The 23,698-nt window shown below is 32.2% G+C and overlaps 1 protein-coding gene across 1 annotated transcript in view; it reads left to right on the plus strand.

Annotated features, from left to right (window-relative positions):
• The window catches only part of Si (sucrase-isomaltase), a 69,752-nt gene that overhangs the window by 24,215 nt on the left and 21,839 nt on the right, over positions 1-23,698 (plus strand). Inside the window, exons 16-32 of the mRNA XM_052178690.1 lie at positions 496-612; positions 2,345-2,499; positions 3,658-3,742; positions 5,024-5,080; positions 6,753-6,877; positions 8,319-8,407; positions 11,053-11,102; positions 11,697-11,864; positions 12,075-12,230; positions 15,031-15,237; positions 15,503-15,657; positions 17,481-17,649; positions 19,826-19,922; positions 20,035-20,147; positions 20,234-20,359; positions 21,624-21,752; positions 23,137-23,247. Of these exons, the coding sequence (XP_052034650.1) occupies positions 496-612; positions 2,345-2,499; positions 3,658-3,742; positions 5,024-5,080; positions 6,753-6,877; positions 8,319-8,407; positions 11,053-11,102; positions 11,697-11,864; positions 12,075-12,230; positions 15,031-15,237; positions 15,503-15,657; positions 17,481-17,649; positions 19,826-19,922; positions 20,035-20,147; positions 20,234-20,359; positions 21,624-21,752; positions 23,137-23,247 (2,109 nt within the window). The remainder of the gene's footprint in view (positions 1-495; positions 613-2,344; positions 2,500-3,657; positions 3,743-5,023; positions 5,081-6,752; positions 6,878-8,318; positions 8,408-11,052; positions 11,103-11,696; positions 11,865-12,074; positions 12,231-15,030; positions 15,238-15,502; positions 15,658-17,480; positions 17,650-19,825; positions 19,923-20,034; positions 20,148-20,233; positions 20,360-21,623; positions 21,753-23,136; positions 23,248-23,698) is intronic.

The following is a 23,698-nucleotide window of genomic DNA, read 5'->3' on the forward strand; positions in this document are numbered from 1 at the left end:
CCATTCTCTTCCATTTGCTCCTCTCTTTCCCACAACATTTCCATGCAAACATCATGTGCTAATTTTAAAACATCCTGAGTCCCCTTAATGCAGTGGTATATACACTGGCATATGAGAAAAACCCATATTTCCAAAAACTTCAAAAGATTTTAATCTAAACAGAAAACAGAGAAATCCAAGATAAATATTGGTGCACAACACTTCTTGCAAACCGTTGATAAAAAATAAGTCTGGTCATCAAAAATAATTCTGAAATTTGCAATAGGAGCATTATGGGTGGAGAGGTGAGGAAAGGAAGGCAGTCAGGAGCAGAGAATAATAATAATGTGGGTAGATAAAAAGGAGCAAACATGGATAGCAAAGCATTTCAGGAGACATGTATAAAGGCAAGACACCAAGTAGACCAAGAACAATGTTGATTCACTGGTTCATAAAATTGGATGTCCTGGGTAAAGTAGAAGGTCAACACTGAGTAAACACAACCCCATCCTCTAGGTTGGAGCAGACATCTGTGGATTTTTGGCTGACACCACAGAAGAACTTTGCAGAAGATGGATGCAGCTGGGAGCCTTTTATCCATTTTCTAGAAACCACAATGCTGAAGGCTATGCGGTAAGTGACACTAGCTTCCCTAAGCCCCTCCCCCCTGAGTTTGTTTTAAAACCAACACAACTGTATTTTTAAACAATGTTCTTCCATCTGTGTATACAAGGTAAGATATAAAATATATAACAAGTTTCATAAATAAAATTTTCAAATCATATTTTATGTATAAAATGGACACATGAGTAAATCACAAAAAATGTATCCATACCATATTTTCATCTTGGATTTTAACTTAGTTTAAGTTTACTTTATAACAAAATATAACTTTCTATGCAAGGCTCTTAGTTGTTTTTATAAAAGGAAAACAAAATAATTGAAGATAATATGATTTGATTCCAAAGACATTTTGGTATGATTAACAAGAATTCGATGAACATGCCAGTAAACTCAAAACTAACTTTTAAAGCATTAGTCTGAACTGGTAAGAACAGAAGTGCTGGGAAATTGAGCTCTTCTTAACTGAAATCTGCATGCTGTGAGCTATCACAGACATGTTTTAAAGAGAGTATAGTAATATCCTTTAAACCTGCAAATCAGTTAAGAACATGATGATCAAGACAGCTTTCAGTGTTTATGAGTTACTCTGGTACAAAATCTCAGTTCCATTGAGACATGTCAGCTGCAGAGCTCAGGCTGTGTGGAACTTCAGAGAGCACAGCCAAAAGGGACATAAGGAGATTCTGACGAATCCAATTTCACAGAAGAGATTTATACAAATATTCTGCACTCATTCTGAGTTTTCTAATGAGTAAATGGTATGGCAAGATGAATATTGCAATGCTTAGTTAGTAGAATGCAGGTAGAGAATACCAGAGTGACTATAAGCCAACAGAGTAGTGAGACTTCTCAACCCACTGGGCCTCTGGAGGCTGATGGAAAGAGTGATGACCTGGCAGGGAGAGTTGTCCCACAGCTGGGTTCCAACAGACTCTGACAGGTCATTGGGAAAGATGTCGAGATGACCAGGACCACTAGAAGAGCCTTGAATCTCTGGAAAACAGTCAGCCATAGCAGCCCCACTGTATATTCTGTGTCCTGTCCGGGATGAGTATGTAGAAAGTGTGATTTCACTGTTAAGGAGGCTCAGTGAACTCTGTAATCTTCTAGCAAACTGTAGAAACCAGCTCTGCACTGAGAGGAAGTTGTCCCCCAGGTAGATCTTCTAGTCTCCAGAAGAGTGTTGAACTTTAAAGCTGAAGTTTGCTAACTGGCCAGGAAACATTGTTCCTTGTTTTTCTGGATGCTTAGATTGTTTCTGGTCCTTCTGAGGTTAATGGCTATACGTAGAAGAGAATTATTAAGCACACTCAGGCCTGTGCTTGAATGATTACATCTAGGTAGGCCATGGTCATGCCATGCAACTGAGTACAAATTCAGGTACAGGTGTGCTGCTGTCAGCAGAAGGGACCACAGATAATTTGGCAAACATTTTGAGGACATAAAATTGGAGACCGTCTAAAGAAAACTAAGAGTTTGGAAGCTTATCTGGCCATTTTTAATTTTTATAACGGTACATTTGAGAAGTGTATCCTTTAAAAAATAGATTAACTGAAATATAACCAAGGACACAAAGACTACAGCATTCAAACCTAAAGAGGTTAAACTAGGGACAATTTTAAAATTTTTTCATAGAAGAGTTCAAATTCAAACAATTTGCTTTAAACAATGATTAAATGGTTTAATTTTAATGCTATGTACATATTCTGTACTCATATTTATTTCTTTTTTTACCATATAGGAACAGGATCCTGCTGTTTTTGGAGCAGACTCTCTTTTGGTAAACACATCAAGGCACTACCTCACCATCCGCTACACTCTACTCCCCTTCCTCTACACTCTGTTCTACAGAGCCCACAGGTTTGGTGAGACAGTCGCAAGGCCATTTCTTCATGAGTGAGTATTGAGAAATATAAGTATGAATTATAGCATAAGGGTTTCTGAAAGCTGTTTCTGAGGGTTAGATCTCTCTCTCTCTCTCTCTCTCTCTCTCTCTCTCTCTCTCTCTCTTTCTCTGCAAGCAACAGGACTTGACTTCTTTCTCTGGTCTCTACATGTGATAATGGGTATGTCAACTTGTTCACTTTTGTACAATTGATACACCATGCAATACATTATACACATGTGTATATACACACATAAACACATACATCAGATACACACAGTATCCCAAAATATATCATAGAAACACATCACATACATACATCATATCACATCCATACACATACAATTATACATCCCCATACATATCATACCACACACACATAATATTATATATATATTCATCACTAACATGCATATCATATCACACAGAAATAATGATAAAAAGCATATTCAGACATATAATAAAACACTAATAGTGATGAAACAAGATCCAAAGTGAATCTAAGATTATAATTTTTCTAGTTGAATAAAATTTTAGGATATGCATATTGGTTGTACTAAATGAAATTAATTTTCTGGTAGATAAGATTAAGCTATGAATGAGAGGATTCATCAGAAAGTATGGATAAAATATCTGAGGGAGATTATTTTTGTAAGAAAGATTGAAAAATGTAACAATTGCATACAGTTACAACCTGTCAATAGTGTTGTATAGTTATAAAATTATACATTGTCTACTTTTTTGTTATGAATCAACAAGATGTTTCTTAGGAAATTGCCTAAGGTTTCTTTTAAATAAATATTAATTTTTGGTGAAAATTTTTGAAAGTGGTTAATGAAATAAATCTGGAATTTTTGAACCTGCCTTACAAGAAAAAAATAAACAGCAAGTTGCTTGTTATACACATGCATCGATGGTATACTTTGGGAATTACGTTTTTAAGTATGGAAATAACTCACGCATGCCATTCCATGCACTCTTACTCCCTTCTTCCCCTATGTCTCTCTGTCTCCATGTAAACCATATGAACTACGTGAGAACTATTGCTTCAGGATGACAGGTTAAACATAAATGTAAAATAAATATTTCAGGAAAGAACAGATAAGATAAACAAGTGACCTCCGCTTGTTTTGTAATATTATGTGTTAAATATTCTAATTGTTTCAAAGGTTTTACGAAGACCCAAACAGCTGGATTGAAGACACCCAGTTCCTATGGGGCTCTGCACTACTTATCACTCCTGTTTTGAAACCGGTAGGCTTTAGCTATGTATTGTACTCACTGCTTAAGGACATTTTGGAGAGCCAAATCTGTACATACATTTTAGGAAACAGGATAACATTTGCTGCTCAATGAACTGATTCAAGTTCACACTCTCTCAATGAAATTTAAAATTACAAAGAAATTTGATATTTACAAAGTTCTTTGATACATCTAGATTGTTAAGTATATACGAAAGAACATAGAAAGGAGACTGAGTATGATCAATTTTATACTGAAAGGTTTATTTTTATTGCATTCAATCAAGACTTATAACAATATTAATAGTTCACACTTAGAAAGACACAAACGTTACAAGTTTGCTAAGATGGTAGTAAAATAGCCAGTTTAAACAGCCAGTCTCTGGGGATCCATCCCATATAGTCACCAATCCCAGACACTATTGCGTATGCCAAGAAGTGCTTGCTGACAGAAGCCTGATGTAACTGTCTCCTGAGAGGCTCTGCCAGAGTCTGACAAATGCAGAGGCAGATGCTCACAGCCAACCACTGGACTGAGCATGGGGTCCCCAATGGAGAAATTAGAGAAACGACTGAAGGAGAAGAAGGGGTTTATAACCCCATAGGAAGAAAAACAATATCCCAACCAGACCCCTCACCCAGACCTCCCAGGGATTAAACCACCAACCAAAGAGTACACATGGCCCCACGGCTCCAGCTGCAAATGGGAGGAGAGGCCATAGATCCTGGGAAGGCTAGATGCCCCAATGTAGGAGAATACCAGGACAGGGAAGTGGGAGTGGGTGGGAGGGTGAGCGAGCACCCTCATAGAAGCAGAAGGAGGGGAGAGAGGATAGGGGGTTTCCAGAGAGGAAGCTAGGAAACAAGCTAATCTCTGAAATGTACATAAAGAAAATATCCAATAAAATAAAAGAAAAAAGAATATATAAAACAATCAAGAGAAGTGAAATGTGTCTCTTTTTTCTAAACTCTAATGTCTATGTATCTATGTAGAAATCAACATTTTGCATCACAATAAGCAAGTGGTTTATAGCAATAAAGTGCATATATGAACCATAATTGCAACCTAAATATTAGTTTCTTTGCTACTTGAATATGGATTTTACATTATAATGTAAAATTTATAATTCAAAACTATTAGAGTAAAATAACAGAGAATCATTTTTCTTTTCTCCTAAATAATAGAAAATCTAAAACCATACTTGAAAAACTTCTTTCTTAAGAACTGGGATTTCAAAACTGTGTTTATTATAATATATATTTTATATATTTACAATGATTTTCTTTAATTCAGGGAGCAGACACTGTGAGTGCATATATTCCTGATGCTACCTGGTATGATTATGAAACAGTAAGTAATATATATGACTATCTATATTCACATCTATATCTATATAGCTATATCTAATCTGTATCTATATATTTCTATATACACAGTATATGAGTACTGGGAACTTCTGAAATTGTATAAATATTAAAAAGTTGTTTAATATTTATTAACAATTAAGTTAGTTGTTAATAAATATTAGTATACATTTAGTCTTCATTACACTTGACCCAAATTTTTAATGTGAAATCATATTTTAGAACTCAAATGTATTTTTGTATGTAAATGGAATTAACAGAGTATTTTAGCAAGGCATGGAAACATTTAATTCTTGCTCATAATTTCCATTTCTCATTTTGTCATAAAGGAGTACATGTTTTTAAATATAAAAAATAATTTTGAATATTTTTTCCTGGCCAACTAGAAGAGCCAACATGATAGCATTTACAAATTCATAGACATAGTATTTGATTTATTTATTTTGAAAATGGGGTTAGTAACACCACTTCGATTTCAGATTATCTTTAAAGTAGCTATATTTTTTAAACTTACTATATTTCACATTTACTTGTCTGGTTGTGTGAGACTTTTGTTTGAAAGAATATTTGAAAAGACTTTCTTAAGGCAAGCAAACTTCATTTTGTGTGCAGTATTTTGCTGTTATTTATGTTTTTATTATTTTAATTATGCATATTGGTGAAGTAACATCGTAACTTTATATGTTGTGTACTGAACAAATAATTTGATACTTGTATGTTAAGCACGTCATATGATGCTTTCACTGACTCATCAAGAATGTGCATATGTATGGGTTCAGTGTAATGTTTCATTGCATGTGTCTATTTTTATACTGGCCAAATGATTATTATTACAACTTTCATTCCTTCATCATTAGTTGTTTTTTATTTTCTTTGAGCTTTCTTTATTAATAATGTTTCTTGCTATAAAATGGGAAAATCATAATTCTTATCCTCGATTTTGAACAATAGTTACACTTCTCTGGTGTAGAAAAAACAGTAAAATTTGTTACATCTTCCATCAAATTGTGTTTTGGTATCTCCTACAAAATCACTCTTCATTTTACTTCCTGTAAAATAAGACATAAATTTCTCCAATAGCTATTGACAGACTTGCCTTATGATTCAATTATGTTACTTTGTAATGTACACATGACAGGGTGGGAATGCTTCAAAATTATATACTCTTGTGTTTGCAGCTATACTATCCTTATAACAATATATCAAAACAAGATGAAAATATACCAGTTGAGGAATGTATAAAGAAAATGTGATTTGGACAAAATGCATTATTATTTACATATTAAAGTAGTGAAATACTGTCATCTGCAGTCCAATGGATAGGAATAGAGTACAGTCTATTGAATAAGGAGCCACAATGAAGATGAATACTACACATTCTTTCTATAATGCAGATAGCAATATGAATAAAAAGACTACTAAACATATGTATAGTTGTTAATTATTATAAGAAGAAAATACTTATCTATATCCTATTTTTATATTTTAGAAGAAAATGAACTTATTTTCCTATGCATAGATATCTGAATGAATTCTTTTCATCCCACATAAATAAATTAATAAACAATAATAAATATAATTTATAAATCAGAATCATGATAAAGCAGATTTAAAATATGCATTGACAATAAAAATAATATTCATTCTTTAACGATTAGGGTGAAAAAAGGCCATGGAGAAAACAGAGGATTGACATGTACCTTCCAGGGGATAAAATAGGATTACATCTTAGAGGTGGTTATATCATCCCTACCCAGGAACCTGATGTGACAACAACAGCAAGGTAAAATGAAGAAATATTGCCTATTCACATATGTTCATAATACTTTGTGTTCTATGATGTATTCCTGTTGCTTTCAGTAAAATCTCCATGTATGTAGGGCCTTATAGTTTTACAAAATTATATCCCAAGAATAGCAGTGACTTGCTCTATTTTCTGAAAACATTTATTGAGGAAATACTAGTGAGTACATGGGTTTGTGTTCGCAGTTTCACAGTTTGATTTTTCATAATTATCTGTAAAACTATATGTTCTTAAAAATTACTCATTGTGCAGATCCCCCTGACCAATGGAATCAAACTTTGATTATTGTGTAATGTGTATTTTGTGTAGAACCATTGGTAGGGCCCTACACCCTAAGAAGTGTTACGTTGATACAGCATGAATCCTATCCATGACAGCTCTAATTTAACATTTAAAATTACCTTACATTTCTCTTAACATTTACAAATACCATTGTCTTAGTTATGGTTCCTATTTCTATGATAAAACACCATGACAAAAGCAAGTTGGAGAGGAATTTCCACCTTTTAACCTATCCCTGAATGTACAATAACTCAATCAGAGTTAGAACCTGGAGGGAGAATCTGATGCAGCAGAACACGGAGGGATGCTGCGTACTCGCTTGCTCCTCATGGCTTCCTCAGCCTAGTTTCTTATAGAACCCAGGATCTTATAGAAACAGCCCCGGTAAGGCAGGACTCGTAATAGGCTGGAACATCCCCACCAATCACTAATCAAGAAAATGCTCTACAGCCTTGCTTTACAGCCAGATCTTATAGAGGCACTTTCTCAAAAGCAGGCCCCTCTCTCTTGACCCTAACCTCTGCTAAGTTGACTAAACTTATCCAGCACATCTGTATTTTCATATCAGTTGGAGACCTAATATGTTTGAATTTAAGCTTATAGTGGTTGAAATGAATATTCATATTTAGTAATTTAGTTTTATATCTTATTTGTATGGATTCATGCCTGCTTGTCTGTATTTGCCCAATATGTATGCAGTGCCCACAGAAAGCAGAAGAGGTTGTAGTATTCCTGGTAATGAAGTTACAGACAGTTTTGATTCATGAGATGTCAGTACTGGTAACCAAATATAACCAAATAACCTCACAAAAAGCATGAGTGTTTTTAACTCTAATCAACCTATACAGCACCCCAAGGTGCTGAAAATTCTTCCGACACATTAAACTGTTTGCTTTGAGAATATTATATAATTTTAATTTTGCAAATGGCATATCCTTCAACAATTAAATAATATCACAGATTTATAATGTTTTAAAGTGTATAAAATTTGTCTTATATAAGTGCATTTATATTGAAAATTGAATTTAAAACTTATGTTAATACACAACCTAAAACTTAGATTGAGCTATATCTGTTATGTTATAAATTGATTATAAAATAATTTTATATTCTAAACAAACCACACTTTACTTTGTAGCCGAAAAAACCCTCTAGGCCTTATTGTTGCATTAGATGAAAACCAGACAGCAAAAGGAGAATTCTTCTGGGATGATGGTGAAACTAAAGGCAAGTTTCAATGTAGTGTTTGTTTAATTATCCATAATGATAGCAGTATTTTAGCTTTATTGATACAAGTCACATTCACAGTGATTTTTATAGTAGTTTATATAATTTGAATTGTATATGTGATTAGAATATATCAACATTGTGAATGGTGTGTTGACAAATGCAGTGATTTTCTATTAAATTAATATTTTAATTTGATATAATTTGTCAAACTTTCATGTGTCTGGATTATATCATGTTTGGAAATGTTTTGGATAATTAATTATAATCTTTAAACATAAAATTTTATTAATGAAAGAAAAAACAAATTAATAGTCTTAGCTGTAGTTAATATCAGTGTCAAATTATTTGAGCAAAAGAAATTCTTTTTTGGGCTGTAGAGATAATTCAGAGGTTGAGAGCACTGACAGCTTTTCCAGAGGTCCTGAGTTCAATTTCCAGCACACACATAATGGCTAATAACCATCTATAATGAGGTCTGTCACCCTCTTCTGGTGCTCAGGCAGAACACTGTATAGAGAATAAATAAATCTTTAAAAAAAGAAATTCCTTCTCCATTATTCAGAATTCTTTAGTTTATACTTTGAGAATTTAGAAGAATCAGAAATAAACTAAACAATTAATAACATGGCCATGAGTCATTTTATTATGCTATGTAAATCACACATATTCATTTTATGGTTTTAGATTTAATTAACCATCTAAAAATTTGTAACATGTTTAATTCAATTATTTTAATGTGGTAAACTTAGGTAAAAATAGTTTTATATATATCTGTAAGTGTTATCCTAAAGTTTCCATTTGAAATCATTACTTTTCAAAATCTCCTTAAATTTTATTATGTTTATTTTTCTTCAAAATTGGCTCCTAATCTTCAGTTACCTTATAAAGGTGACTTAGGAATATTTTAGTAAGCATATGATGCAGATATCATTGTTTTGTTGCATTTTTTGCATTAAATATTAGTTTCATTACAAGTTAAATTTAGTTTGAGAATACCTCTATATTTCTTCCCTTTTCCAAAATGATTAAAAATTATGAATAAAGAGAAATAAAATAAGATTGTACTATGCCATTTCTTCATACAAAAAATAAGTAATTTCATAGGTAAAACCTATGCATCAAAATTGCACTAAATAATAGTAAATTATGACAACATATTTTTGTTTGTGAGTTCTTTATTAATGGAAACAGGTTCTCATATATCCTAGACTGGGTAAAATTCAGACTTTCTTATCTCTGCTTCTACAAAACTGGGATTACATGCTAGAACAAATACACCTGACAAAGTTATGTTTTCTTCAGAATCTCTAGTCTATTTTTCTATTTGTAGAAAAATTAAACCAGAAAATATATTTAATATCTCTGTTAACAAGGAAATAAAACATCAAAAATTATCTTACTTATTATTTGAAAAAATACATAGCTGTATTATTTTGTTATTATAATTTAACAATAATTATATATAATTATAATTACAGTACTTCTTTTGATTTCCTCCTGTATATCCCTTCTTGTTCTCTTTCATGACTTGTTTTTTCACTGATTTTTAGTACATACATACATTCATATATTTGTGTGTGTCCATATCTTTTGCTCATTATGTGCAATCTTACTTGTACAGATGTTTTCAGGGCTGACCATTAGATACAATTTCTGAAGAAGGCTTTTTCCCACTCTCAGCACTCTTTAGATGACTGTAGTTTTTGTGTAGGGTTGAGGCTTCAGAACCATTTTCCAATATGCATTATTAAATTGTATAATATATTAAAATATATTATACAATATATTTTAATTGGATCTTGTAATAGTTGCTTTTGTTTCCTCAAAGAGGGGATGAGATGAAAGTTGGATCCAATCTGAGTGAACACAGCCTAAGTATTTCTTTCTCTTTACTAACAACTATCCCTAAGTCCATGCCTGAAATCTTCTAGGCTCCATACCTCCTAAGCTTCCAAGCTGACTGATACACATCCTCAGGCTCCTCATTTTCTGGCCCATTCTGCCATCACCTGCATCTAACTTGCTGTCTCTGCAACCTGTCTCTATAAAACTGTCATAACTAAAACGCCATACACACAAATCACATCCTGCTCATAAGTAGTCTCTGTTGCCTGTGATGTTCTTATATGAGTTGAGTGTATCCTATTTCTGATTTGTTCTGTCAAATCTTCCTCTGATTCCTAATTTTGTCTGCCCCTCAATTAGATATCACTTTCAAACATGGCCACTTTTGTCTATAAACTAAATTTATGTTCATTACTAGGATTGAAAGGTATATATTAATTGCATGTGTACATTCCAGTCAGATTATACTGTAATCTAGGGAATGTCTGTATTCTGACTGGATCACATAGACCTAGAAGTTAATTGGATATGATCCCTTGCCAAAGCGTCCATACTGCTGGATAAAAATTTCTCCACAGCCTCTACAACACAATGCCTCCCTTCAAATTCCCTTGGAGCTGCCCCAGCAATTTCTACCTAAAATTTCTTCTCTTTTTTTCTTCATATATATTAGATGCATAAAAATATAAATTGTTTATAGCTCTTCATTATTATAATTTTAAGAGAACTAGGTAATATATATATATGATAAGAAAAGTTCATTTTTAATCTGATAACTATTTATTTTTCAATTTCAGATACCATAGAAAATGGCATCTATATATTCTACACATTTTCCGTTTCTAATGTAAGCATTTTATGAAAAATTATGATTTTTAAGTATCTAGTTTATTATTTATTATAGGCTACTTCTTAGAAGTACTTAAATTTCCCTCTTGTTTTCAATAAAAATTAAGAGGAATAACTTGTTGAATTAATTCCTAAATTTAAATTATGAGCAAACAAATTTTATTAACCAAATTAGATTAAATTTATGATGAAACTTGTGAATTGTAGTCTTTCTATATCTTAATGTCTACTGTAACAACCTCCCAAGGGAAACAATTTGTATATATTCAATATGTTTTATTTAGTAAAATATTGAAAAAGAATCTTTTTTCAGAAAAGTTAGAATTCTTTATTTTTCTAACAATACTGAGTCATAATTGATCAATATAAGGACTAGAATAAGAGATATTACATATGACTGACCTCATGTGTGATTTCATCAGTTATTCTAAAAACAAAGTTTTATGACTTATGTTTAAACAAAAGGATTTGTACTGGGACAGCTGGAGGGATGGAGAGTTGGATGGTTCATTTATTGACTTCTCTTATTCCTCTCATCAGTCTGGTTACTACCAAGACTTAACATCTGACGTTTCATCCTGTTCCTTCTCAGGATAACTTGGTTGTTAACTGCACTCATTCATCATATCCAGAGGGAACTGCCCTTATATTTAAAACAATCAAAGTCTTTGGCTTGAGAGACACTGTCACAGAGGTTACAGTGGGTGAAAATGACCAACAAATGAATCCTCATTATTTCACTTTTGAAGCTTCCAATAAGGTAAACCGATCCCTGTAAAATGTCTGAGTTGCTTTTTTATGTTCTCTAATATACACACTTTTTCATTACTTTTCTATTCTTCAAAAAATATATCAAAGTAATAAATACTCCTGAAATCTGTTTGCAAGATTTTGACATTGTTTTAAATCAAGTTTAAAACATCATCAATTTAAAAAATTAATCTTTTTCTTTTTTTTTTTTTTTTGGTAGATTCTCTCAATTACAGATCTCAACTTCAACCTCGGCAGAAGCTTTGTAGTTAGATGGACACAAAGTTTTTCAGACAATGAGAGATTCACTTGTTACCCAGATGTAGGCACAGCTACTGAGGAAACATGCTTACAGAGAGGATGCTTATGGGATCCGGTAATCAAGTTTTTCTTGTGAATAAATATGTGATTTTCATATAAGCATAACAGTGAGGCATTTACACACAAATTTTAAGATCAACAATATAGAAATTATATCCATTTATGAATTTGAAACTTGCATATTTAATAGACAATCAAACTTTAGATGAATTATTTAATTAATTCTAATCAATGTCTATAATTATTTAAAGACATTGTGTAGCAGATGACAGACAAGGCAACCAAATAAATTACTTTTCAGGCAGAATGTATGATAATTTTTTCCATTAAAAATAGCATTTTGTTTTGCTTATACTTTACAATTATTATAGATGACTGGCTAAATTGGCAAGTCATATGTCAGTAGTAACCAGTATTTCCAAAACAAAATTTCAAACTATAAATACTTGGACATGTGTAACTACTAAGGGATGCTGCAGTTATGTTGGATGGCAGTGAAGAATGCAGATATTTGTGATAGGATAAACAGTGAATGTCACTGTGGTTGCAACACTGGATTTGTTGTGAATTTCAGAAAAATGAGATATCAGCATGGTGCTCCATTACTCGAGTCCCAAACATTTGCACTGCTGACAGAATGAAAATTATTTTTAGCAGGACTGAGAGTTATATATTGAGAATAATAATGCTAACAAGGGTTCATGTATTAATGCCAAGTGAAAAAGATGAATTTTATTGATGGAGAAATATGTGAGCTTGATAAGGAAGGAGTCAAAGACAGAAAGAGAGGCACAAGAGAGCATTGACTGGTATGACTGGTCCAGCTGTATTCAGACTCTATATAAATCACACTTCTGACTCTGAGAAGAAAGCCAACTTAAAATATATCTTTGAGTAGCAATATAGAAGGAAATCACTGATATTTTTAGGGAATGTAGATCTTTTCTAGAGTTGAGATACGTTGGTGAGTCCTTTTAATCTTCTGGGGAGTTCATAGGCTTCATATTTGTACTAAGCTCACATCAATTTTCTTGAACCCTAAATGTCCTAACTGATCTGAAGTCATTAGAAAACATTCTATGTAAAATCTCATAGCTACTACTCTAAAAACTTACAGCAAGTTATTTACTTCTAAAATATGCATATTTATTGAGACATAGGCAGCTTTGTGTTAAAACAGACCTTTTAAATAGCATATTTTATATTTAGGCAGTAGAAATTTCTTGGTAAACACAATTCATTTATTTTTCTCTTGAATAGCTAATAGGTTTTAGGCTGTTTTCCTGAATCATATTTTTTTCATTTTTAAAAATTCTATATAAATGGACATTTTGCCTGTATGTATATCTGAGAACCATATATATGCTGTGCCTGTGAAGGCTAAAATGAGTGTTGGCTGCCCAGGAACTAGAATTTCAAAATGTTGTGGGCTGCAGTGTTGGTTCTGGGCATCAAACCCAAGAGTTCCAAAAGAGAAGCTAGCAGTCTTAATAGAATAGAAATTCTATTACTATTCAGAAGAAATAAAAAAGTCAATTCTGATGGGAACTATCATCTATCTGATGGGAACAAAAGAGATGTAGTGAAATTAGAATAAAAAATTGTGAAAGAGTCATAAATCAGAAGTGCCAAAGATGACCATTTTATAAACTGTGTTTTGAATAACAACCACGGTGTTCACATTAGAAATGGATTGCTTTAATCTGAGACTGTAAGCACCTAAAATCTGAGTTGATGAGGCAAAACAGAATTTATTTATTTTTCTTTTAACCAGAAACTTAGTTGATTTCCAGCATGTTAATGTCAACAGTGTCTCAGATTCTTCCACTTTTACCATACGATTTTGTTTTCACAATTCATCATAATTATTGGTGTTATATTTTCAAGCTACCTACCACAAAAGGAAGATGATAGAAAAAGCACCATTTAGTGTAATTAGTTTGTATCTCCTTTTTATTTCAGGAGAATTAGGGTTTATACAATATCTAAAAAAAATACTGAAATATGTATTGCCTCTTCAAAATCTATGATCAATTAATAACTATGAAAATTTGATAGAAAAGGCTGTGGTGGGCCATCTCACGCTCAATGCAAAAGTTATCAACTTTCTTTTAGGAACTATCTTCCGCTGTTCGAAGAGCAAAAAAAAAAAAAGAAACTATTAAGATTTCCTGTTTTAAATTCTGGTAGAAATACCATCTGCAGCTTTAAACACAAACCATAAAAATAGACTATACTAATACTATTATGAATAGAAGAAAATAAATTTCAGCTATGTATTTTACTGTCATTTACAGACAGAGAAAATAGCATTTTATAATATGAAATAAAATACAGACAAATTCATTTATATAATTTTTTGTCAAAACAACACAAAATGTTATTTTGCATTGATGAACAATATTTGACCTTTTGTCTCTACTGTTCTAAGATTAGATTCAGTATGCAAATATTTGATATAAAAATTTAGAACATTTACAGACCAAATGAAGCTCAAGCAGGCAATGGCCTTGTTGGTCATTAAAGGGAGGAGAGGCCCTTGGTCCTGAGAAGGCTGGATGCCCAGTGTAAGGGAATGCCAGGACAGGGAAGAGGGAGTGGGTTGGTTGGTGAGTACGGGGATGGGGCATGGGATAGGGTGTTTTGGAGGGGAAACCATGAAAGGGGATAACATTTGAAATGTAAATTAAGAAAATGTTTAATAAAAAATTAGAACATATCTCAAACAAATAATAGATTTTTTTTATTATATGTCATAAAGCTTGTTACTAAGTGTGGTTAAGGTCCTTCTGTTTGATTTAAGTTCATCGTCATGATGCTTACACTTTTTGATGTTGAATATGTGTTACTTTTAGGTTAGTGGGCTCTCCAATGTGCCTGCATGCTATTTTCCTCTGGACCACAATCCATATTTGTTAACTTCAACTCAAAATTCGCTAACGGGAATCACAGCAGAACTCCAGTTGAATCCTGTAAATGCTAGAATTACACTTCCATCTAATCCCATCTCCACTCTCCGCGTGGAAGTAAAATACCACAAAAACGACATGCTACAGTTTAAGGTAAGTTGAATATAAATTTTCTTAGGAGAAAAAAACTAAAGAATTTAATATTCTACTTGATTTCATTGGAGTTTTTTTATGTTTATAGTTTGTTTGTTTTTAAGTTTTTGTTTTGTTGTTGATTTTTTTCATATCAAATGCTAGATACAAAGTAATGCACAAATGGACAATGGTAAGTGCTCCTTTGTGAAATATTATTGAAAACATGTGCTGTATTAGCAATAACTATAAACAATTATATATTGTCACTGTTTCTTTGAAACAGATTTATGATGCACATCATAAGAGATATGAAGTTCCTGTACCACTAAATATTCCGGACACCCCTACAAGCTCCTATGAAAAAAGACTGTATGATGTAGAAATCAAGGAAAATCCTTTTGGTATCCAGGTTCGAAGGAGAAGCAGTGGAAAGCTTATGTAAGTGAATAAATAATTTGATATAAAAGGGAAAATTTTTAGTTGAAAAGAACAATATAACAGAGCTTGTATCAAACATTTTCCCAATTTTAACCTCTTTAAACAACATATTCATAGGCCCATACAGAGAACTAATCCAAAAATTTAATTTACTTTATAGATATGATTACTTTTTGTAGAGGCAGTTTTTGATGTTAAGGTCATGTTCCCAAATTGGTTCTACATCTGTCAGTAATGAAATCCATGAGCAAATTGCTGTGCTAAAGTGAATGACTGGACTTCCAGGCCTCTGGAGATACGCAGGAAGACGCAAGGATTGAAAACAGAGGTCACCGTGCTTTGGAGATAGAAAAACTCAGAGCCATGTAACATCTTAAAATGGAGTGACCACATAGGCTGCTCCTATAGACGGGTGGTTAGGGGAATTTAGCAACCGAAGTTTAGGGCAGATGGGAAAAGCAAAGAAAAAAGTATTATTAAGGCACACTTTCTAGACAGGAGATAGTAACACCCAGCAATAATATCCAAAGGCAAATTGAGAATGAACAACTGTGTGTGTGTGTGTGTGTGTGTGTGTGTATTTTATCCATGGACTCAAGGGAAGCTCGGATAGGGGTTGGTAATGCAGAGCTAAACTACTCACAACAACTTTTGTTAATAAATATTAGATTCAATATTATAATAATATAAAGAATCATAGCAGATTCATCTTAAACTACATGGTATGTGGTGGTACAATAAGCAATTAGGACTGTGCTCTGTAAATGAGTTATTCAAACTAATGAGTGGTTTGTGAGATCTGGAACCTGATACATATTGATTAAATCAAATTGAGAAAAATCTATATTAATTTTATACTGTTTGAATTTATTAAAATATCAATTTTTTTCAGTTCTGCCAAGTTAAAATACATTTTCATTTAAGTTCAACGTGCCTCCTTTAAAATGACATCAGAATGCTGGCAGTTAGGGCAGTCTTGACACAAAGAAAACCCTGACTAGCCTGGTTTAATAAAATTTTATTACAGAATTATATATTAGTTTAAAGGGTTAACAAATGAAATCATTTGTGAAACAAACACTTGGGGGCAGGTAAAGTACTCCTATTTTGCAATATTTTAAAAAATTACACAGAAGCTTTGAGTTCATCTCAGATTTTTCATGAGATTTTTAATATCTCTTCTTGCTGGCCTCACTTTCTTTTTCTCCTTTTTTCTAGTTTCTCAAAAATAGTTATAGTAACAATACATTATCTTTAAATATATTCTTCCTACATACCATGTATTATAAATACAAAATAAAGAAAGAAAACAGCTGAATGTAGTAACTGGGAAGAATTTACCATTGAAATACCCATTGTGATTACAAGATATATTTTTAAAGATACAGAAGTTAAGAATAAAACATGATTATCCCATAGGAGAGATAAAAATTGATTGTATTTATTTTTAAGATACGAATCAAAAGTTAATATAATTTTGATCAGTTATATTTTTATGATATATTGGACTAAAATATGATATTCTTTTATTATATCTTGAATAATAGTACATAAAATATATTTTAATTAAGTCATTAAATTAGTCAAAAAATTTAACAATAATTACCTATATTCATTTGATACCTAGCTGTAATTCTTAGCATAAATATTAATTACTCAGAACACAAAGAAATAATTAGCATCATTATTTGCAATGTTACTGTGTATATGCATACAGAAAATGTATTTATTTGCTTTCAGGACAGTAAAAGTCATTATAGTTATAACTTTTTAATTTTACACATATCTATAGATATTGATGGTTTGCTTCCTTCTGTTTTCAGCTGGGATTCTCGCCTTCCTGGATTTGCCTTCAATGATCAGTTCATTCAGATATCCACACGTCTGCCATCACAATATTTATATGGCTTCGGGGAAGTGGAGCACACAGCATTCAAGAGAGATTTGAACTGGCACACTTGGGGGATGTTCACAAGAGATCAGCCGCCTGGAGTAGGTACCAATTTGTGGCTACCAAATGAGGCAGCTAAGATAGTGATGAAGATCTAGTTCACTTCTTTGCAGACTGATAACTCAAGCCTGAAACTATCTATATAAAGAGAAATAGAGACTTGCAGAGGTGTTAGAGTGGTTTTCTGAAAAAAAAATTAGAAATTATAGAAAAAAGTAGAGAAAATACATTTTATGAGTATTTTTTTAAAAAAATGTTGGACATTTTTTAATTTTAGTTCTTAGATTTTATTTTTAATTTTGGAAATATATTTAATTTTATTTTTTTATCTTTTTTTTTAACCCACTGAGTTCAATAGTGCTTCCCACATATTCCTGGACATAAGGTATCTAGCAGAGCCTGGGAAATCTACCAGTGGCCATTTGTAAAGAGTGATTCTCTCTTCTTAGTAGGCATTGAAATCAACTTACTCTTCCTAATCCATAATCAGAACATTTGCAGGTAAATGCAGCTACTGTGAGGTTATGTTCATAGCAATCGTGGCATATTGAGAAGATAGCATTTCACAGAACTCTTGGCCATCCCTTGCTTCATTTGTGTCTCCTCTTCTGAAATGCAATCTGAGTGCAGAAAATTGACATAGAGGTACACATGTGCTAACTTTGATAGAGTAGTCACAGATGATTACAATCACTACTTTGAACAGTGGAACTTCTGTGCATTAAGCACAGCGACCTACTATATTAAGTTTCTATGACCAAGGTTGGGAGCAGCTAAAATCTATGGAGAGAAAGTTAAATGGTCAATGCAATTTAACAACATGGCCATTTAGAAAAGCAGCATTGATAGGTTCTTTGCTAGAGCCTATGACTTCCTTAGCCATGATTTTTGGCTGTGTTTATAACATTATGTCGGAAACAACCTTCCTGTTGGCACATTTCAATTTCAATCAGGACAGCAGTTGGCTACTTCCATTAACAATCTTACTCCTATTGTTCAGTGTGTGCATTTTATCAGGTATGTCATTATATCATGTAGTTGACAGCATTGATCAGGTGAGGCTATTGTTGTCTTTTCTACCGTCAGCAACTTGCATAGCATGTCTCTGGCACTTATGTGTTAGATAACAGAATACATACAAAGGCTGTATCAAATTTATGTTCAAAGAAATCATTATTAATATAGCTATTATTTAATTTACTTGATCTTGATTTAAAATTGATTCCTAACTAGTTTCTTAACTTTTCCAGCCACATAGAACAAAAATATAGTATTCCTGGAGCTAGCTGTTGCAGTATACATATTTTGCTATTAAGGATTTAATGCCATACCCCTATAACCCACAGATAAAACTGTATATTTTATGTGTTGAAACAACTACTTATATCCTTAACAATATTTATATGTCTTCTGATATTTATCAGTTCTATTTTGATATCAGAAAACATTTTTGAATACCCAATACATTGAAAAGTAAATAATATTAATTGTCATCATTCTAAATATATAATGAATAAAGATGTTTGAAAAACTAGCTCACCTCAGATTTACTTGCAGTTGTTACTTGAAGGACATATTCAGTAACAATAAAGTAATATTGCATTTAATTTTGTGATGGTGTGCACAATTAATGCTATCTGTACCATACTGAAAAAGCATCAGCATCTATTCAAAAGAATGCTATGTCAAAATTATTTCAAAAGAACTCTTTAATATTAATATAACTATTATTTGATTAATATGATCTTCATTTCACATGCTAATATATTACTAAAATTTGAGTTTGAAAATAGAAATTGCATTCTGAATATGGAAGTCTATTTTTATAAACTTATTGTTCTTGACAGTTTGATTACTTACATCAATATGTTTATTTCCAGGACATTTTATCTTAGGAATCATGCTAACTTACAGATAAAGTGAGATACCTAATTTTCTGCAGGAAACAACTACTCTAACATCAGAGTTGCTTGTCAGTTACTGTCACATAGTTTATGGATGTTACATAGTTTCTTATTTAATTCCATGCACTCTAGAAGTATCAATTCAAATAAAAGAAGATATTGAAATCAAGTGCATTTATTTTATTCAAGTACAGCTGAATTTACTAATCAGGAATGCATTAATTTCCAAGCCTTATGTTACTGAATTTAAGCAATATTGATTTAGCTATGCCTTATTGTTCCTAAATATACATTATGTGTTTTAATATTCCAGTATAAACTTAATTCCTATGGATTCCACCCCTATTATATGGCCTTGGAAGATGAGGGCAATGCCCACGGAGTTCTGTTACTGAACAGCAATGGAATGGGTAAAGCTATTATTTGATAAATTTCTCATATAAATAGTAAAATAGGTAAAAAGTGATCTAATAACAAATATCTCTTGCAGATAAAAACTTAAGTCTTGCTTTGGATTTTCAGATGTTGCATTCCAGCCAACTCCTGCTCTAACCTACCGCACAATTGGTGGAATCTTGGATTTTTACATGTTTTTGGGACCAACGCCAGAAGTTGCAACAAGGCAGTATCATGAAGTATGAATGCATATTTGTTAAAATTTATAAAGTTTTATTTATAGTGTAAAGCATTTCTTTCATCTAACTTATAAATATTTTTAAAGGTAATTGGTTTTCCAGTCATGCCAGCTTACTGGGCTCTAGGATTCCAGTTATGTCGTTATGGATACAGAAATACTTCAGAGATTGAGCAACTGTATGACGACATGGTGGCTGCTCAAATCCCCTATGTATGTATTATCAACCACATGTGGATTCCATAGAGACAGAGTGAAATACTTAAACATTATATTCTTTGGGATTACATTAAACATTTGGAAATAATGCTCATATTTCAGTAGCATCTTAGAAATTGGATGCAGGATTTCTGCTTATTTTCAGCAGATACATAAGGAGCTATAATACTCCTTTGGCTTACTCTCCTACTTTAAAGATCCTGAACTGTTCTAAACAAACTTTTTACACATTGTTTTTCTGGCATACATTGTGGATGGCTTAGTCATATATGTTCTGTGATCTCTATGTTTGAGTAATCTGTAGAATCACTTACTGTGACAGGTTTGAAGGAGTTTTCATGTGTTATGTGAATGATGGCCTAAGGTATATAGATGAAATAGATAAGGCTGAATGGCAGACTTTTTAGAATATGTTATTTTCCTAATGCTCAGGAAATCACTTTAATTTATATGAAAGAATTCTTGTAACACACAAGCACACCAGTATATAAGGCCATCCAAAGTAAGAGCTCATTTTACTTTAAGAACCTCATCATATAACATTGGTTCTATATCAGAATCTAATATTGCTGAATTCATTATTATCAGAAAAATAATTACACACATGCAAACCAATATTTGAAAATGAGATTTTCTAGTATTATCCTAGTATGAGAGTTAAAAAGTTTGCATAAATGGGAATAATTGGGGAAAGTGCTAATTGAGAAAAAATATTTGCAAATTTGTTGTTTAAGACTCATTTCAAATTTCAGATGGCAAATTTCAAATTTGGTATATAAAAATATTTCCAAATGTTTAAATGTAAACAATGAATCATTTAACTTATTTCAAAAGTCAATTTAAATTATGCAAGACCAAAGCATTTATAATAATTAATAAAATTTTAAATATTTTGTTTCTTTTATATTGTTAGAATTACATTATGTTGATGTGATTTATGGGTAACATGAGTACAAAAGCATTTTTGTATGTGCATTGCAATTTCAGCTTTTAAGTGACTGTATTACCATAACTTCATAGTATTAAAATCCTTTTGTCTCTGTTTTCCATGGAAACCAATATTGATGTATATCTTTCAGAAGTTTACTTCTCAAGTAAAATTATTGTTGAACCATTGACCAAACCAACCATGCATATAAAATTATTCTTAATCTATATTTCATTTTTTATTATTTCTTTTAACTTCTCTTACTATACAGGTGATGCAAGGTACAACCTCCAAAGTGCTCTTCCAAATTGTTATTCTTTTCGCTTTTAGGACGTTCAGTATACAGACATCAATTACATGGAAAGGCAACTAGACTTCACAATTGGTGAACGATTCCAATCTCTTCCTCAGTTTGTTGACCGAATAAGAAATGATGGGATGAAATATATTATTATACTGGTGAGTATCAATTTTTATGTGAATTCTATTATTTGTTTGTATTTACTTTTCTAAAATGAGAGTGTGAAAGGTTTTTTTAAAAAAGGGCACCTTTTGAATATTTAGTAATTAAGAGAACCTCTTTTTTTAACCTTTATCAATATGTTTATTTTCTCTCATTTTCGTTAATTATTATAATTATTGTTACATATATACATACATATAGGGATACTCACATATATATAATTATATACACACACATATATGCACATACAAACACACACACACACACACACACACACACACACACACGCGCGCACACACACACAATCTATGGGGTCCAGAAAAGGACAAATTTGTTCATTATGCAATATCCAATGAGAAACCACAAAGCGCTCCATTCAGAAATCTCCCAGAAGACCCTTTTAGATAGACCATGAATATGCATCAGATCCTTCAAACTTAGCAGCAGCCAATTGCTCTTTTATGAAGTCAAACCTTGGAGTTCCCAAAAATCTTTTTTTTTCATTTATTGGGTATTTTATTTACATTTCAAATGTTATCCCCTTTCCAGCTTTCCCCTCTGGAAACTCCCTATCCTGTCCCCTCTCCCCTGCATCTATGAAGGTGCTCCCCGACACACCCACCCACCCTCTCTCACCTACCTGCCCTGCCATTCCCCTACACTTTAGGAAAAGCCCAGTTTTGATATCTGCTGGCCTCTTCAGCACCCAAGACACAATCACACACACACATACACACACACACACACACACACACACACACACAAATAGAAATTTTAAATAAAGAAAACATTTTTCCAACTCTACTACCTATTAACTTTTTCCTATTAATATCTTACTGTAATTTATTTGGACTAGTCCCAGCTTGAGAATAAGTTTTTGTGTAAATACAAAGTCACATGACAGATATTAAGGTCAAAATGCATTTTCCTCACCATTCTAATCATAAATAGCTTCACCTTTTACAAACAAGAGTAGATATTTTTTGTACCCATATAAATTTCAGATGTTGTTTTGAATTTCTTCTGCTGATTTTCTCATTTTAAAATTTGCTTTCTTCTGGCATGAATAAAAAAAATCAGTAGAAAGCTAAGTTTATCAATGTATTTCATGGAGCAAGCTAGACAACTGAAAAATTATCCAGTAAAAATGAATCCAGAAGGCATTCACCAAGCTTGCTTGAGTTCTTAGCAGATTGTTTAGAGCAATTTTTAGGATAAAGCTGTAGCCCTGCTGCTGCTCGGCCATTTATCCAAATGGGAGCAGAAGTTGTGGTAACATAAAAGTAGAAAGTTACAGTTTTTTTTATTGGCCACCCAACACATTGGAGACTTGCTCAGTATGTGATTTGTTTTCATTTTGTATTGTTATTTTAATCTTAGGATCCAGCAATTTCAGGAAATGAAACACAGCCTTACCCTGCCTTTGAACGAGGAATACAGAAAGATGTTTTTGTTAAATGGCCTAACACAGATGACATTTGTTGGGCAAAGGTACTCAATACTGTCAAGTCGGATAATTTTAAAAATGCTAACTATTTTATTTCATTAAATATTTTAAAACCATTTAGAATGAGAGATAAAATGTGTATTTAATAATTAAAATATTATATGTACTATCTGATATAATTCTGAATTATTATGTACAAATAAGGAATTCATACAAATCCTAAAACCAAATATTTTATTATAAAATTGTTTTATTAAGTGTTTAAATATGTTTTGTGTTTTACAATGAAGCTTCCCATAGTGGAGTGACTGTTCCTGATGACAAAAACTTAAGTATTCTAATTTTTGCATAAAGCATCTTATTGATGAAAGGAGTAATGTTTTGGGTTGTGTCATTTTGTTTGAGGACAAAACTTATCTGACTAAAATGAACAAGGAAAGTTATTCACTGAACAACACAAACAGTGATACTGGCATCCAAGTAAATTAGCGCATT

Source organism: Apodemus sylvaticus, chromosome 4 (genome assembly GCF_947179515.1).
Source record: "Apodemus sylvaticus chromosome 4, mApoSyl1.1, whole genome shotgun sequence".
Lineage (NCBI taxonomy): Eukaryota > Metazoa > Chordata > Mammalia > Rodentia > Muridae > Apodemus > Apodemus sylvaticus.